A 20,192-nucleotide genomic window follows, 5' to 3' on the forward strand; every position below is an offset into this window, starting at 1 on the left:
CTGGAAGACCTTCAGATTTTGACGAAGATCGCTTGAATGAGTTGCTTCATAGATAGTGGAAGTGAATACATCGCTGAGTGATTGTGAGTTAATATGAGTGGCAGTAAAATGTATGCAATGTATAGTTACACTCGTAGAATATGTTAATGTTATGTCTTATATGTTGTATTTGTATTTTAATTAACAGAACAGCAGAATAAAAATAAGATATAAAATATAAGAAAAGCACGAACTTATGCATCGACCCAATAAGAAATCACTCAGAAATAACAACAAAGTCTAATACAAGACAAACTGTCCGTACCACTCCTTAAACACGCAATACTGAGTCGAACATGAAAAAAGTGTGTTTTTCGCGTATTAATCTGACTGACGAATTTCCTTTAAAGGAAGAAATCATTAATATACAGGAACTAAAACATTAACGAGGAATATGAATCTAGTCGCAACCCGCAAACCAGCGTCGTCATCAGTTGTGAAAGGAATAGCACCTCTTTCCAGTTTACATCTCAATCTCTCACCTGTAGGTACATCAAATTGTTTCCAGATTTCAAACGGTGGAGTACAATGAAATTCCACCAAAGAAAACAAAGGTAGGTCAAGTGCAAAACAGGTTAAAGTCAAGTTCCGGAAAGAAAGTATCTATTCAGAAAACAATGAAGGTGACAAGTGGCAATAGCATCTCTTTCCAGTTTACATCTCAATCCCTCACCTGTAGGTACATCAAATTGTTTCCAGATTTTAAACGGTGGAGTACAATGAAATTCCACCAAAGAAAACAAAGGTAGGTCAAGTGCAAAACAGGTTAAAGTCAAGTTCCGGAAAGAAAGTATCTATTCAGAAAACAATGAAGGTGACAAGTGGCAATAGCATCTCTTTCCAGTTTACATCTCAATCCCTCACCTGTAGGTACATCAAATTGTTTCCAGATTTTAAACGGTGGAGTACAATGAAATTCCACCAAAGAAAACAAAGGTAGGTCAAGTGCAAAACAGGTTAAAGTCAAGTTCCGGAATGAAAGTATCTATTCAGAAAGCAATGAAGGTGACAAGTGGCAAATCTGTGCTCAGTAGCAGAAACAGCTGTGTTACTAAAAGTGATGGTGTGTTAGGTAATGAAAGTGCTGGACCGAGAATTGAAAATGAAAGAAAAGGTAAAGCTGAAGGAAAGAAATGTATTTGTGTTTATGGCGATAGTCATGGTAGAGATTTAGCAAATTTAATTCAAGAAAATGACCTATCAGTGTTTGTAATTGGGTACGTAAAATCTAGTGCTAAAAGTAACGAAAGGTGTTTATCCATGCAAGAATCCTTCTGACACTATAATTATTACAAGTGGGTCAAGTGATGTCGCCTATAATATAATGCCCATAGTGTTCCTTATTTCCTACTCTGAAAGAAATATAGCAAATGAAGTCGTTGTAAGACTACCACTGAAAAATAATTGATTATAAAATTCCTGTGTTAGTCTTTCAATCAGGAAAATAATAATAATAATAATAATAATAATAATAATAATAATAATAATAATAATAATAATAAATGTATAGAATAAATGACACAGAATAAATGTATATTTTGACATAGAATAAATGTATAAAAAGTATTTCACACCACACAGACAATACCTAAATAGAACAGGTAAAGAGAGTTATTGAAAAAGTTTTCCAAGCCATTCTGAACAAATAGAAACTAATGCATATTTCATTTCTCCTATCCCTGTTTCGTGGCACAAACAGGGAAACACATAAGAGACTCTGAATTGTCCTCCATGCAGAGTTCAATTCATGGGCTTGGAGACCAAAGTAATTCAGACGAAAATAGATTTCAAGCTTCGATTAAGAATAATAAGTTTAATGAATCATTGGTAGTCTATCCAAATATACAACCAGCTCGGAATAAATAAATTTATCTGGAAATTATGTGAGAGATACACGATATAGATGTATTATGCCTATTAGTACATTGGGTTGAATTAAACAAATATTTATAGTCTAAATACTGTAGAAATACAATGAAATGTAGAAGTGCCTATACATCAATAAAAAACACGCCAAGAAGCTCATGCCCCAAAGTAATAAGCAAAATAAAAAGCATTGATAGACACTTTGAATATACAGCAATAGAATTAATAAGCAAGTCATTATTGTAGTATATCGCACACCAGACTCAAAAGTGTTTCTATTCTTCGAAAAAGCTACAACAACTTTTAAGCGAAGTTATCAGTACATATAATACAGTTGTACTACGCGGTGATTTAAATACAGATACAAAAGAATCAAACACAATGTGCGATAGATTCCGCAACATCTTGTCAAGCTTCATCTAAATTGTAATAGATCTGAAATTCTAAACATGGCATCGAATAATCACGCAGGACAAGCGTTGTATTTAAGATGTTTCTCCAAAGATAGTGAACATACTGTAACGATATTAGGGAAAATACACTATAATGATACAAAATAGCGAAATTTCTCTCTCTGTTTGAAAACGAAAATTTCTTAAATGATAAAAATGTGAAACATAACGTCAAAAATAACAAGTACAGATATTTCATTCATAAATTTAAACTATTATTTGAAAACACGTCCCCTTTGTCTAATGGAAAAGTAAATAACATAGATAACCGTGGATTACAAACGACTAGAGTTTCTAGTATGAAATTAAAAGAGTTGTTTAATCTTAGCAAACGTGCAAATAACTTAGAAATTATTCAATATTAAATATGCCATTATCAAAATCCTGACGCAAAAAACGAAAAAGCACACATTTTACCCCCCCCCCTCCCTCCGTCCGACGTGGTATCCCGCACATACGCAAAACGCATATCGGTGAAACGCTTTGTCCTTCAGGAATACATCGATACCAGAACTGTCTTCCTAGCTTAATTAGAGTCTGAGTTATTGAGGTTTAAATTGAATCACATTGATGGACGACCAAAATATGACTATTTCACACCGTCAGGCGGCTCAATGGCCGTAACTCTGTAAGGATGTATTTCCCGACACATGGTCATATGAACTTTTTTGCTTGTCTACCCATAAGAAATCTACACTTTTGGTCAGTTTCAAAATTAAAATCTGTATTAAAAGAAAGACAATTTAGTGACATTCCAAACATTCAGCGCACTACAACAACAAACTGCGTGGCGTTGCGAAAAATGAGTTTCGGGAATACTTCTGACACTGGCACAGTCAGTAATTCCTTTATATAGGGACTATTTTCAAGGTGACAATACCTACTAGTATATAGGCATGTATTTAATTTTAAAGAGCCTATTATCGGAAATTAAATTTTCTTGTATATTGTCCATTTTTATATCTTTCCCTCATCTAAATCCCCACACTTAAAATATTTCCTTAATTCACTGCCTTTAGGTAATGAGGAACCGCAAAGGAACATCCAAATCGAAGAAGTATGTCTGCATCGATAGATTTCATGTAGAACAATAAAATTATTATTATTTGCTGAAGTAATAGATAAACTTCCGCCATAGCATCTTCAGGACCTGGGAGCTTTAGTAATTATATCATTAAAACATTCTAGAAAGAAATAACTCCAGTTTCGTCAAAAATATATAATACCTCATCAAGAACGTGGTAATTCCCATCTAAATGGAAACATGCACATGTGGTACCGGTTTACAAGAACAACGACAAGTTAAACCCAAACAACTTCAGGCCGATAACCTTATTGAACACATTCCCTAACATTTTTGAAACTATCATTTACGAACAGTTGTTTTTTAATGTAAAAAAATTTTGCAAGAAATGGTTCTTACAAAGAGAAATCAAGAGTAACCAACCTTTGTGAAATAACAGATTTTGGCTACTATGCAATAAAAAGTAGATCATAAACTGATGTTTATAAACATTGACATGAGTAAAGCTTTTGATTCAGTTGATCATAGATTACTTTTTAAAAAACTGTCAAACATAGGTGTATTTCTCTTGTATCTAAATTTTTTTTTTAAAGCTATTTGACTGGTAGAACATACCAAATTAAAATTAAAAATGTTCTGTCAGATTCAACCATTATTAGTAACGGAATGCTTCAAGGCTATCCTCTGGGTTCATTACTTTTCTGAATTTTTATTAATGACTTGCCAATAGTTTTAGATCATTCCAACATTTTACTTTATGCTGATGACATTAAGCTTTTCACAGTAGTAAACAACTTTGGGAACAACGTTAGGTACAAGAAGACTTAAGTGGAATCATTATATGGGGCAAAGATAACGGTATGAATATTAATTGTTTAAAAACTAAATGTATGAACTACAATAACAAATCACAATACTATGTGAGTCAATAAGAAATACTTTAATAATACAGAAAGTTGGCACAATGAAGGATTTAGGTGTAACATTTGATAGGTCATTACGTTTTAGTGATCATATGTAGAATATATGTAATGAAGCAAGAAAAATAATTGGTTACCTGTTTAATCAATGGCCTGCATTTTGTTAGTCAGATACTTATGTACTCTTATATAAATTAGTGGTAAGATCAAAACTAGAAATGCATTGATGATTTGAAACAGCCTAACAAATACTGTCGTGAACAAATTCGAAATAATCCAAAAGTGTTTTCTTAGAATACATGTACTTTGTTTTAAGTTAGGACTGGATTATTACTCTAGCATGAATACCGAAAAACATATTTTAAATTGGAACCACTGGCTGACAGGAGAAAATTAATTGACTCTATATTTGAAGAAAAGATACTTGACAAACAATGTAAGTCGGAATAGATATATTTTTTAAAAAATGTAGATTTTAAAGTCACAATTATACGGTACAAGGGTAAAAATATTATTGCAACCACATAATAGGAAACATATTTTAATCTCTAGGATTTCAACAAACTATAATAAATGCATACCTCAAAATGTGACTTTATTTTATAATTTTTAATATAACTTAGTAGTTATTTTTATTTTCACTTTTAATTTCTCATGTCTCAGTGTTTTAGGAATTGAAATAGACTACACTGTCACTGTTTATCTTATTACCAGCATCAATTAACCGCTTCGCTGGGTTAAATTAAGAAAAAAAAAATAGTAATATGTTCGGTTAGTCAGTCACTTTTTACTATTACTAAAGCGCTCTTTGATATCGGTCATTTTCGATGATTTTAATATTTCTCTCCCCTCCTCCCCCCTCCCGATGTTGCGTGGCTGAAATTACATTTAAACGGCATCGGAAGTGTCCATGTTCATTACAGCGACCCCGGAAACTATGGATTCAGCACTAATATCGGCGATTTTCAATGAGTTATATATATATATATATATATATATATATATATATTCCCTTCCCCTCCTCCATGTTGCGGGGCACGGCATCGGAAGTGTCATTGTTCATCTCAGCGACAGCGACACAGAAAACTATGAATTCAACACTGATATCAGTCATTTTCGATCATTTTTATATATATTTCCCCCTCCGCCAAATTTCGGGACTGAATTTGGATTTAAACGGCATCAGAAGTGTGACTGTTCATCTCAATGACCCTGAAAAGCATGGATTCGACACTGATAATGATCATTTTTATATATATATATCTCCTTAATCCCCCTCCCCGGCGGGAGCTCATGTGTTTCGGATTCCATGTTAATCAGTACGTCCCGTCTCATATATCCTCGTTGCTGAAAGGGATGTTAAACTCAAATTCATCTCAACTCCTCCCTCTGCCCTACGTTGCGGTGCTGTATTTGGACGAAAAGAAATTAAATTCAAGAATACGTTTAAATATTTAATAATGCTGAAATTTTCGATGAGAAGCACCACCTTCGTCAGTGGCATGTTTATTTACATAAGCCCGCACTGTCGATTCAATCACGTTGTCATCATTTCCATTATATTATTAAAAAAAATCATTATAGGTTCGGTAAAGCTTACCGTTAATATTTGGAAAACAAAATACATAGACCATAGAACAAATGATAGTTCTTAGCATATATAACTGCAACTACACTAATGTTTCTGTTATACAATTGACGTATCATTTTCAAATAGTTCGAAATAACAAATGTGACTTGCTTCAAATTTCTTTATCATCGAAGATCACTTGAGCTATTTGTCCTCTTGAAGTGATGGTTCTTATACATGTTGTACTCACTTGAATCCATTTAAATAGATATGAAAGTGGAGATTCCCATAAAAAAATTCGGCATTACCTAAAATTTAAACACATTCCTGAGTTTAATTTATTAATCATGTGTCAGTTTAGTTCCTTACAGAAAAGGAAATTCATTTATTGCACATACAAAAATTGTGCACATTAGTGAATAACCACCTTCCAACTTAAAGTGCTCTCAAGGTATCTTAAGATTAAACTTTACTTAAAAAATCAAAGCTAATCAGCTAAGTCTTGCAAAGCGCCTAACCTAGTAAAAATTGTCGAACTTATATTGTCAGCTACAGTGAGAACTGAACTTGTTTATTTTTTGATAAAGCAAAATTGTGAAACGGATGAGGGCAATAAACTTTACGTGATCTCAGTCCAAGCATTTAGATGATCTATGAAATATTTAAGATTTATGCTAAACCAAAGGGAACAACTAAATAGCGAAAAGTAAAAATGTTAAATTTAAATGAAAATAATGGCGAAATAAGGTAAAAGACGGTATTTATTTTCCTATTGCATGTGTAAAGTCGGTTAGGTGTCTAGATTTCATTTTTTTATTTTTTAACTTACTCGTCAGACGCTAGCCAGGTGACTTAAATTTTCATCCTTCATTATTTTTTCTGAATATATATATATATATATATATAGGGTGGAAGGTAACAAGACTGAAAAACTTCGGGAGGTGATTCTACAGCTAAAAACAAGGAAAAAAGTTCAAATAAACATAGGCCCAACGCGGTGGTGTTTTCGAGCAGCAGCCGTGCAACGTTTCGCATGCCTCCTACTTCTAAGTGCGATATCTGCCCAACAAATAGAGATATTGGTGTCTGATCAAAAGAATGTAAAGGAAATCATATCCCACTAAAATGATGACGCAAACAGAAAGGAGCAGAGCGAACTGCACAAGGGGACTCCCCAAAGGGATAAGGGATTCACCAAATGAGATGCAGTAGGGGACGAGAAAATGAATAATACGTACAAACGTAAAATGACCTGATTATGTTTAGCATATGTAGTGAATGATCGATTGGAACGTGCAAATGGGCATCGGGGAGCAATGTGTACGACAGATTACACCACTTGACAAGTTTATTGTGTATATGAAATATTATGATATACAAGCTTTTGGTTTCTGAGTTATAAGCCATCAAACTTGGTGTTTGAACTAATCACATTTTCGAAAAAAAAAAAAAAAAGAAAGAAAGAAAAAGAAAAGAAAAGAAAGAAAGTTGAGCCCAACTCACCCGATCTCGATGAAATTTAGCACCGTGGTACACCCTCGCCTGCTATACGAACGTGCAAAATATCGTATACAGGATTTTGGGTCCCGAGGCCATCAAACTTGGAGTTTCAACTTGGTGAATTTCTTGCGAAACAATTTTAATAAAAACTTGTTTAAAAGTCAATGACGAATGATTCTTTTTCCGGCAATCTTCTAATAATTGCTGTGAAACCCTAGTTCCCATCACATTGACTTTTGGCTTACTTGATCGAAGTGATTTATCTAAAATAAATGTATAATGAACTAATTCTTAATATTCTTAATATGTTTTATGCTCCCTTCTCTTGTAGTAGACACAATTATAATGGCTAAGGTAATGTTTATATGCATTTTGAAGATTTAACTTTCGCTGGTATTTTGCTGTCTTTAACGAAATGCGAAAGATCTAGTCCCGACAAAGTATATAATATTATAGGAGAAAACTCTCCCTTCTACGGACTCTTTCAGATGTGGACACAACCGCCATCTTTAAACCCAACGTTTCAGTAACTTCTTCGTAACGGACATATATTGTTTTGAGCTCATACGTATTTAGCACAGAAAACGCTTTCTTCAATTAGAAAATATTCAATCGATCCCTTCAACTGATCCAGCAGTTACAAGCAATATCGGATGAGAAGGTAGTGTCCACAAGATTACACAGCAGATAACTATTGTAGACTTTACCAGAAAACAAATCCATAAACCGCCATGATTGGTTAGTTCTGTCTACATTTTCATAATTTAACATAAATGTTGCATGCTCTTATTGGGTTACTCTTACTTTTAACACAGTGTTTGAAGGAATTAAGGAACTTTTATAGAGGTATGAACTCTACTTGACAAGAAAGTTATTACACAAGCCCAATATTCCCCAGTACACACTCATATAACCACAACCCCCAGCGATATTTCTGCTTCTTGACAGAAGAAGATTCCACTCATTCTCCTAGTAATTTGAAACCGAAGTAGAGTACAGTATTTCGATATTAGTCCATATTTACTTTTATATTTAATGTATTTACTGTATAATGCATACAATTACTACAACAGCTGTGAATAAATTTGGTTAACCTCTCTAACGGACACTTCTCATCATGTCCCATCGTTGTCCGTTATTGAGAGGTTCCACTGTATAAGCAGAAACTTTGTAAAATAATTTGTCTCATTGAATTTATTTAGTTGTTTTGATGTCGAGATGTGTTGTGTGTGTAATTTGTGATTTTCATTGTTATATTTTTGTATGTGGTGATAAGTATTTTTCGTTGTGTACTTTCGTGTACTTCTTTCAGATTTTGAGTTAGTTTTGTGCCTTCATGTGAGGATTGGGGAAATATTGTGTTGTGTGTGGTTGTCCTTTTCTTATGCAGAAGCGGTGAGGTTTGCTATTATGCTGCTAAGTTTGCGTATATTCAACTCTTGTTGGCAATAAAGTGTTTTGAACAATTCTAAATTTTGGACTTTTTCTGCTGTATCTTGAATTTAGTCGTTCTATTTCTTCTTTATTAGGTGAAAGTCTTGCCATTTTGTAAAGTTATTGTAATTTTGTTTGGAATTGTTTGAAGGTTAGGCTTAACCAATATATTTGTTATGCTATATATTTGATGGCCGTATAGGAGGATAAAAAATGAAATGAAATCATTGAGTTTTACGTCCCACGGTTATGCCATGTAGGCTAAAGGAAATGGTGATGACGAAAAATGAATGAAATGATGGAATGAAGAAGTTGGGAGGAAAAGGGAGAACCCTGACGAAACCCACGCACACGGTGTTTGTCAACCACAAAGTTCACTTGCCGCGAGCTGATATCAAACCAGAGATCCCAAACACCAGAGGTGAACGCTCTATTACTGAGCCACCGCGGCCCTATAGCAGGATTGACCGGACGAGTGTTCTGTATATATGGATTTTATTTCTTAGGGTTGGAGTTGAGTGGTACATTGTTTTGTTTATTCTTGACATAATTTTCTTGGTCTTTTCTCTTGTTTGTTTGACTATTGAAGTAATTTTAGTCGTCTGTCAAACATGACGCCTAAATAATTCTTTGCAGTATTTTTTTTTGTCAAAGTCTCTTTTTAATTCCCTTCTGTTGGATCAAAGAGGAGAACTTGTGATTTTTTAAAGCATTTAGTTGTTACATCATTCGCTGTAATTGTTGAGTTCTTTCTGTAATTGTATACTAATTGAATATGTTTCTGGTGTAGTTATCCAGAACACTGTATCGTCAGTGAAGAGACCATCTTTGCGTTCTATCTTTCGTATGGAGGTATATTCGTTGATGTGCTGAATGCAGAGGGGGATAATGTTGACCCTTGCGGAACCCCATTCTTGTATTGTTATAGTTTCAGGTCGTTACCTATATACACAACATTTGTGCGTCTATCAGAATGCATTTATCAGAAAAGTACAATGTAAATTTCCTTGTTTCGATGTGAGAAACATGAATATAAAGATTATTGCTCACATCAAAACAATATAAACGTTTATATTGTATTTTGTTAAGAGAATGCGTAGTAGCTACGGAGTTATATATGTGAAAAATGGTGTATCGGTCAAATATATTATCTCGAATATAACTGAAAAGAAATGGACAAACCATTCACATATGCTCCGTACATCACAGAAAAAAGAAATTTTGCACTATATTATTACAAAAATCAGAGAAAATACAGCATATCACTGTACTTTTTTATTTCAAAACATTTTAGAATTTTGTAAACAAAATTAATTTTCGATAAAATTACCTAATGGCGTAACAGGACGTACATTAAGAATTAGAAATTGAAATTTTATTAGCTGAAGCGCCAAAATGTTGACGCTAGGTTTCAATGACACCTTTGTCATCTTCCCCATGTATATATATATATATATATATATTTAAAAAAAAGTAACGCATCTTGCAAAATTACGCAAAGTATGTTGTTCTACATACTGTGTTCACTTTCTTTCACTCTAGAGACAATGTAGAAGTTCCTTGAATCACATTTAAATTCTTTATCGAACACCACTCTTCTCTCTTACAATACTTTTCAAAAACAGGTCAACAACCTATTATATTGTTTATAAATATCGGAGTTACTTTTCACCAATGTTTTTCAAACTGTGTTGATTTAACAAATGAGTCGTCCATTTTCAAACTGCATCTTGTCCACCAAATGAAATTTTCCAGAAATCGAAAACAAAAAACGTTCTGGAGCGACAAATTTTCACTAATATGTGCTATTTTTCGCAGAATCATTGATCAGGGGCAAATAAATGTTTGCTAAAAATTTGAGCAAATTCTATGCAATAGTTTGAAAGAAAGATTAAAAAGTAATTTGGACAAGAGTCGTTTTGCAACTTTACGAGCCATTTTGTCATGTTTCGGATACAAAAGTGATATAATGCTATAATGTAATTATTTGTTTATTATAATGGAAACAGGAGTAAAAGTGAAGGGTAACGCGGGGGGACGTCGTACCCCCGCGTGGAAAGAATATGTACGGCGTCTCCCCAGTTTCTAAAAAAATTACAATGGGCAAAGATAGGCAAGGGGAACGCCATGACGTCATGCCGCTACCTACCGCCTCCCCACCTTTTCAGATCCACTTTTATCCCTGAATGGAAACAGGATAAAAGTGATAGCTATAAAAGAAATATTGTTGTAATACCTGAAATAGAACGGCTTACGAATAAACAAAGACTGGTTAGAAACGTTTATCAAAGCAGGTGATAATATTATTAAAAGCAAATCACAACTCCTCTTGAAAGTTCATAAAACTACACTTAAAGAAAGACCGTGTGATCAAAGCGTGTTTGAATGGTAAACAACAGTTTCTAAAGATGATTGTGTGTGTGAACCATCATCTCGTTGTATACTGTATATCAAAATTCCTCCATTCTTCGTCCGGCATAATCATTTTCTGCTTCTTCCTCTCTAAGGATATCATCACATTTGATATCCATATAGAATTTCAAGGAAGGAATATCCTGCCAATTTGTTCCAAAATGTAGTTGAAGCAATCGTTTGGTATCCCCTGTTCTTACCCGGTTACGATATAAGATACTGTCCTTAGAACCTATTGTGTTATGAGAAAACGATACATTTTTAACTTCTCTGAATCTAGCTGTGACTTTTGAACAGAGTCACTTTGAAATTGTTTTTATTTACACACTACAGATGTCTAAGTAACAAGAAGCCGTTTGTGTATGTAAATATAAAGATATTTTTTCCGCCATTTTGGTTTGTTGGATGTGGACAAGAGCCAGTTTATAACTGTATGACAACATTTCCCACATTTGAGCGTAATTTGCAGCGCTTATCGGATTTTTTAAAACTATAAATCATGTCATATGAAAGCTATCAATACTATTGATCCAATCGTGCCAAAATCTCAAAATCGAATTTTCTTGGACAAGATAGCGTTTGGAAATGGACGACTCAAATGACTTATTTAAACGTGTATCAATTTCTCCTTACAATTTACTTTTAAAATTATAGCATATTTGAGTCTACTCATTCACTTTCATTAATCATCCATCTCCTTTTGCATAATCGTGTTACGTTAAACTAAAATTTAATTCCATTCATTCATCTCTCTTTTATCTCCTTTAGAAGAAATTATTTAACTTCTTAAAACCAATTTTCACACGATGTAATGTCATGAAATCAATACCTGTTACACCATTTTCAGATTTACTTTTGTTTCTGTTTCGAACCTGCAGATGGTGTGCGCATTTGTAAAATCATCCCTGACGTTGTATCGCAGTTTAAGAACTACCTAGGTATCAGATTAGAACACCAAACCAATTTCATGCTTTTATCATTTCTACAAAATATTAAATTAAAATGAAATAATATACGTTAATACGTGATTATCTATTCTTCAGCCTAATTGAAAAACTTCACTTCTTGGTAAAACAGTGTTTCAATTAGACTGGAACACAGATAATCATGTGTCCACGTACATTATTTCCTTTTAACAGACAGAAGTAGTGAAAGCAATGACATTGGTTTGGTGTTCAAATATTGTACCCTGGTACTTTCTAAAAATTGTTATCTGAAGAGGTTAGAAATCAGACAGTTTCCCCAATAGTATTGAAAAAATAACATTTGGTATAATTGTTGGACTCATTTTCTCCTACTTTCACCGTAGGGTAGTTTCCAAGCTTTTTCCTTGATATTAGCCGTAAACTCTTTGTTCACGATATACAAAGGCTGAAAGTTTTCATATAGACGACTTTGAAGTGTTCAATCATCCACGACAGGCCACCTCCCACCACTGATTGTGTTCTATGTGATCAACAGCTCCGTTGATTGCTCGACAGGGCACTCTCCACTAGAGAAGAATCCTTTGCATGTCTACAAAGAATATTGTCTTCCATTTCTGTTGGGACGATTTTCAGAGGCCAGAAATTGTGTGCATCTAACAAGAGGAGAAGCCGTGTTTCAGAGATGCAAAGATAGATTGGACCATTGGTGTGGTATCACTGGGATGTTGGTGAAGGGAACAGTAAACACTCCGGTCCTAGCTAAAATCCATCTGTAAAATATCAGGGTGTGTGACTGGACGCCTTGTTCTTATGCACTTCTATCCAGTTGGTGTACATTGCATCAATGTAAAGACTTCGTAATGGTAAACACCCGTCAAAATATGTTCCTGTTAATGTCCAGCATTGATCTGCACATGTTGTTAACGCGGCATAGCTTTAATTTTCCCCTCTAACAAAATTTAACCATAATCATGAAAACGTGTGGATAACTTACGGTGCACTGATGAACAAAATAGCTTCGTTCTATTACATTGAGACTTCTATACGTAATTGCTCAAATCTTTCTTCAGTTAGTCAGTTATATTCACGCTTCGTGAACGGTGAATACAAACTTCCAGCAATCTCCCACCAGGTGGCACTGGTATAGTTTACTGCAGTTGGTTTTCTCTTAATATGATTGGCTTAATAATTCCTTTTATATAGCATATTGGATTCTTAATTGGGACACCTGTAACAGGCTGACTATAGCACGATGTGTCGCTAAATTCTCCGACGATATCGATCCCTTAATTTCGCACAATATTAAACGTGTCAGCTTTATTGGGGTTCGTTCCGGATGTACTATAGCTTAATCGGAGAAACAGTCCGGGAGCAATCGCATTACATATTGTCACACTATGACATTCACAGTGAAGCATTCAAGAGCAAGTTTTTGTAATTGACACTGTTTAACTATGCTGGAACATCTAAAGCGTGCAAAGTACTACAAGGTGGTATTTTCAGAATCCATTTACTTTCAGCGACACTAGACTTCGCAAAACATGATTACTACACTGGCAGACACATTGGACATTACTTTCTAAATGATGAAAATTTCACGTTTCTGAGCTACGCTTGTGTTGAACTTTGTCCTTTAATATTCATCTGTATGGAAGGCTGTCTGTAGAAATATTGATTCTGTGGGTGCTAGGTTTGTAATAACTTTTATACGGGGCCGCGGTAGCTCAGCGGTAGAGCGTTTACCTCTGGTGCATGGGGTCCTTCTCTCGATCCCAGCTCGCGCCAAATGAGCTTTGTGGTGGACAAGCACCGTGTGCGTGGGTTTTCTCAGGGTTCTCCTTCCACTTTCTTCATTCCACCATATAATTCATTTCTCATCACCACTACCTCCTTTAGCCTAGCTGGCATAAGAGTGAGACGTAAAGCTTAGATTTCATTCATTCTTTTAAACTAATTGTTCTCTGTTACTCGCATCTTTTCGCACAGACTTTAATTTCCAACCTAATCATGAGTAAAAAAGAAAGAAAGAAAAAAGTTGGTCCTTCTTCCGTTTCATATAGTTCATAGCATATACAAAACATATCTTTCTTCCTTTCTTTCCTTAATTTCTTATTGAACTCAATATGTTCACTATCCACACCGATTGCTTTCCGAATTCTAATGTTTCTGAACTACTTGTTTGAAATCATCCTTTAGTATTGCAAACTCTTCGTTGTCGTCACTTGTTTTATATTCACAAGGATACGTACTAGCAAGTCTTACTACTATCTTATCGTTCCTCAATACATTCTATCCATCAAACTAGAATTTAATTTCGCTATCTACATAGAAAAGATTTCGCTATGTTTTATCTACATAAATGATATGCCAGACCACCTTGGAGAGGCTAAACTTATTTTATATGCAGACGATACAAACGTCATTATAAAATCAGAACCACCTATATCCAATAGAAAATAGATAACAGTATGTCACAGATAGTTTCCTGGTTTGCAAATAACAAACTGTTTCTAAACTCCGATCAAATATACTGTTTATACTTTCATTCAACCAAGCTAAATTGGCATCACATCCAGTACCTTCAAAAGACGACAAAATGACGGAGCCAGCCGAAACAGTTAAGTTTCTTGGTCTTCTGATTGATAATAATTTGTCCTGGTCTCAACATATTGCAAAATTATTTCATGAATTATCCTCTGTAATTTTCCTAATAAGGTTACTTGTTCCAATTTTAAGCAGAAAAGCAGTACTAACAGCTTACCAGGCACTGTTCCACAGCAAAATTAGATATGGAATATCCTTTTGGGGTTCATTCACTGAATTTAAGGAAGTTTTTATACTCCAAAAGAAAGTGATAAGAATAATCACCAATACTTCATATTATACTTCTTACAGGACGCTATTCAAAGACCTATATATTCTTCCACTTCCTTCCTTGTATATATACGAAACATTACTTTTGGTCCACAAGAAGCAAGAACTGTACAAAAAGAACTCGGATAAACATGGGATAATACGAGAACGAAGTCACATCTCCAAGTTCTTCTTCATCATACCCTTTTGTTTTCGAAAGCAATTGCATACAAAGGTGTACAACTCTCTTACCAAACACGAAAGTTTCAAAAAGTCAGTACGTACTCTGTTGCTAAATTATTGCTTTTACAGTGTGGAGGAATACTTGCAAACTGATCTAGGTTCTACGAAGTCGTAAATGTAATTTTTGTGCATATTATATTTTTTTTTTATTTGGAATAAAAAATCTATACTTTCTGCATAAGGAAGCCACAATATTTTATCATGTTTTTTTATCATCTAGGAAATATTGTAAAAGTAGTTATGTTTTTAGTATAATGTGAATATATATTTGTATAATCACATCACTGATATGTTCTATACCATATGGCAATCAGACACTGGAAATGGTCATTGAACACAGTAAAAATTCAATTCAACGTTTTTCAAATTATCTGCCGTCTCCTTCACAAGATCTTCGAGGCCTGTCCTTGTGGTACATTTAGGTTGAACATTAGTTCAAAAAACAGAGAAATTTTTTTTAAAAAAATCAAGTGAATTGCGTAAGTCGTGTGCATGCTCTCTCGTTTCAAACAAACATAACTTTAATAAAGTTTGAGAAGTAATAATTAAAAGTTTAATGAGCAAATATAACTAGTAACATACAAGAAAAAAAGACATCTCCACTGCAGTCTAGTGGACAAATAGTGAACCTCATTAAAAACGTGTATTTTGGTGCGGTACCCCTCCCCATCCAAAAGAATCCGTTGTTTCGGAAGCGGCGAAATTGTTTTTTCCTTTATGTCAGCGGGAAGGTGATAGCAGGTAGCAAGCAAGACGACCCAGAAAGTTGCACATGATTTGACACCTTGCAAGATGAAAAAAAAAAAAGTTGTATGTCCCTTTCAAGACTACGTTTAGATGGAGAAATATTGTAGGGTTTCAAGATTTTTTTTTAATGACAGCTACAAGATTCATGTAATTTGGCAACACGGTCTTATTTGTCTTCACTGGCGGGATGTTTCTTTGAGGAAGGTTTGAATAAGTTGGTAACCCGCTCTGACAAGTGTTTGAACATTGGTAGAAATTGTCGGAAATAGTTTAAAAGGAGCTGTTTCATGTAAAAATATATTTGGCTTGAACAAATCTGTTTTAGTATTAAAAAAAAGGTACTTATTTTCCGGACACGCCTCGTATATAGATAGATAGATGGATAAAAATCTTCAAGTACTTAAACGACATTCCTTGTGTCGTGCAGATCAACAATTCATGAAATTATCAAAAATTAAAGTATACAAAAAAACATTATATCTAACTTTTGAAATAATTTATTAAAAAATTCATCTGAATGCTCAAAAATTAGAACAATTTACACATCTTATTTTTTGGCTATATAACTCCCCATTTTTCTTCGAAAGCTGAGCATATCTTGGTACACGTTAGGGCTGCAGAGAGTGGGTAATTACTGATTGAAACTTCTTCTTCCGTGTAGTCTACGTCCACCTGAAAAAAAAAAAAAAAGAAAAAAATGATGTAGACAATGTAAATTACGTAAAACTCTCTACACAAAATACCACTGTTTCTTTAACTAAATTAATAATTGTCTAACGCAGAAATGCTTTGCATAACGCAGTTAACTGGTTCTGTGGTGTGCAAAATCGCATTGTTCGACCTCTGTTTATAATGAGTTTTAATTGTATTTGTTCATCACAAAATAATAATAATAATAATAATAATAATAATAATAATAATAATAATAATAATAATAATTATAATAATAATTTTTCTATTGAAACGTTCATTTTTAATTGTTATAGCGAGTGAACTTCAACACAGCCCTCTCTTTTCACTCCTCACTATCTACTGAACTACTGCACACAGCACCACAGGACTGACGTTGCTCTTCCCGGCTATATCTCGCACATACGCAAACGGAGGTTTTTTTTTTCCGATTTGCCCTCGTATTAGACATATATTTACGAAGCGGGGATAGATAACGAATCAGTTACCATATAGAAACAAAACATTGACATCCACACTTAAAAACACATCCGCTACATGTTTCATCAGACAAGGAGAGGGAAACATTGGGGATTATTTTTTCCCAATCTTTAATTTAACATTCGACTGTTATGTTCCTTAGGTTGAAGAAAACGGATGATTATAAAAAAAATGTAAGAGAATCGGTGAGAGAAAATTATGCAAGGAAACGAGAGAATCCCGAGAAAACCCACAAAAACAATCATGTTCACCTCAAACTCATATGTCCTAGGATCAAATCTTGGACCCCTCACACTCCAGGTGAATGTTCTACTACTGATCCACTGTAGGGTTTGGACAAATTGGTGCAGCGGCGAGACAAATATCGGAATCTCAATGACGATTATGTGGAGGGGTAAAGAAGGACACGCCTACACAAGTAGGTATAGTTTACTAGTGTATCTTGAAAAATAAATATTTTACAGCTTAGGGAACTTATATGTTGAACGATCCACGTATATATAGATGTACGAGCAATGGCTTCGTCGTTGTCCCCGTAACACACTCTTTCTTGTCTAAACTTGGGCTTAAATGTCATCGAGATTGCCACCCAAGAGCATAGAACTCCTAAAACTATGGATTCGACACTAAACTCGGTCATTTTTCAACCCTTCACACACACACACACACCTCTCCACGCTGATCGGGGCTAAACTTGGACTTCAACACTATCGGGAATGTAAGTATTAGTCTCAGCAACATCGAAAACTATGATTCGATACTAGTATCGGTCATTCGCGATTATTTTTACATGTTATCCCCTTCCCACCACTCTAGGGATTCTAATAGGAGCTAAACGTAGACTTAAATAATATAGGAAATCTCGCTATTCATCTCAAAAACTCCGAGAACTATGGATTGCATGCTAATATAGTTTTTTTTTCGACACTAATATCGATCGTTTTCAACTATTTTTAATGGCACTGTTTCCCCTCGAAGGGTGTTAATGGTTACTGAACTTCGAGTTAAACTGTATCAGGAGTGTCACTATTCATCTCAGCGACCTCGAAAACTATGTATTCGACTTATTATCGGTCATTTTTGATCATTTTCACATGCCACAATCCTTCAGGGGCACGAAAGGGGGCTCAACTTACATTTAAATGTCTTCGGAAGTGTCAGTATTCGTTTTTGCGACCCCGAAAAGTACGGATTCGATACTAACATAGGCCATTTTTGATTATTTTTATATGCCACCCCTATGCTCCCACCTAGATGTGCTATGAGATTCTTGCCCCGACTGGGAGGTGAACTTAGACTTAAATAACATCGGAACTGTCAACAATCAAGTCATGGAACCGGAATACTGTGGATTCAACACTAATATCAGTCATTTTCGATCATTTTGTCTCCCCTCTCACTTCCCTCTGGTGTTCTAGAAGAGTAGTATTCAAAATATCCTCTTCTAGAGTGTGAGTAACATGCGTATGAAGTTTTGTTAAAATTACGCCAGCCGTTCCAGAGTTATGCGGCATTAATTATCTAATGTAAATAAAATAGAGAGTTTGTGTGACTGTGTGCGGCCTGGGGACCAGATGAGTAGGCCGAGAGTTACCAAATTTTGGTCACGAGTACCTTGGTAAAGGCCGCAGACAAAGACAAAGTGTTTTTTTTTATTTTCAAAATTTGAAGCAGGGGGTCTCGGAGGGGGGGGGGGAGGGTTTACCAGGACATGTAAAAGTAGTAGAAAATGACCAATATTAGTGTCAAATCCATAGTTTTCGCGGTCGATGAGATCAATGGTGAAACTCCGATCGCATTAACTTCCAAATTCACCCTATTCGGGTGTAGGCCGGGGAGACACCGGGAGGGGGGATATCGAGACGTAAAAATAATCCAAAATGACCGAGATTAGTGTCAAAATCCATAGTTTTCGCGGACGCTGAAATGAATGGTGACACTTCCATTAGCGATGATTTTCAAGTTCAGCTACCATTGTACGCGGGCCAGGGTCTCCTGCAGGGAGAGGGTTACCGTGACATGTAAATATAATCCAAAATGACCAATATTAGGGTCAAATCCATAGTTTTCGCGGTCCCTAAGATGAATGGTGATACTACCACAAGCGTTGACTTACAAATACAGCCCCTATCGGCTGGGGGCCAAAGGCATTTTTTTAAAAAATTCGAACCAGGGAGTCTCAGGGAGCTTTTACGGGGATATGTAAATGTAGTTGAAAATGACCGTTATTTTTTTCCTTTCGTTGTTCAGTTTGTTTACATAGATATTTTATCTGACCCATGCGAAGAATGGATATTTCAGCTAGTATATATATAAGGATAGTTTACTGAAGGTTGAAATAAAAAATTGCATTTTATAAAGATTGTGTTCATCTCTCTCTCTCTCTCTCTCTCTCTCTCTCTCTCTCTCTATATATATATATATATATATATATATATATATATATATACAAGGTCTGTATGATAAGTAATGAGACTCGCCGCGCCGCGGCGCGCGTGTCGCTGGAGCGGGTTTGTCGGTGATGGAGGATGTAGGGGGGGGTCCGAGCAAAGCAACGCACCGCGCGTCAGTTGGCTCCGAGCCTTAGTGGAGCGCGGACAAGCCTTGGACAAAGCCCTTGTGAACATTCTTGTCACGGCGGAAAATCAACAAACATGGAGGGTTCCATCGAACAGCGTTATGCGATCAAATTTTGCGTTCGCCTGGGGAAAACGGCTACTCAGACGCTTTCTCTCATCACGGAGGCCTACAAAGAGGAAGCCCTATCCAAAGCCCAGGTGTTTCGTTGGCACAGTGCGTTCCGGAACGGCCGGGAAAGCGTTGAGGATCTGGAGAGGGCTGGACGCCCGACAACAGTGACTAAGGACGAAACTGTGGCAAAAGTGAGGGATCTCCTGAACTCAGACCGTCGATTATCGTTGAGATTGATTGCTGATGAACTCGATATGAACCACACAACAGTGCACAAGATTGTGACGGAACAATTGGGAATGAGAAAAATCTGTGCGAAACTGGTGCCGCGAGTGTTGACTGACG

General features: G+C 35.3%; 1 protein-coding gene across 1 annotated transcript in view; it reads right to left on the reverse strand.

Annotated features, from left to right (window-relative positions):
• Positions 1 to 16,467: 16,467 nt before the first annotated feature.
• Positions 16,468 to 20,192, reverse strand: part of LOC145674446 (ribosomal RNA small subunit methyltransferase NEP1-like) — a 104,136-nt gene continuing 100,411 nt past the window's right edge. The window contains exon 5 of the mRNA XM_081744511.1: positions 16,468 to 16,658. Within this exon, the coding sequence (XP_081600637.1) occupies positions 16,545 to 16,658 (114 nt within the window). The 3' untranslated portion in view covers positions 16,468 to 16,544. The remainder of the gene's footprint in view (positions 16,659 to 20,192) is intronic.

This window comes from Thermobia domestica, chromosome 17 (genome assembly GCF_964235325.1).
Source record: "Thermobia domestica chromosome 17, izTheDome1.hap1.1, whole genome shotgun sequence".
In the NCBI taxonomy this organism is placed as follows: domain Eukaryota; kingdom Metazoa; phylum Arthropoda; class Insecta; order Zygentoma; family Lepismatidae; genus Thermobia; species Thermobia domestica.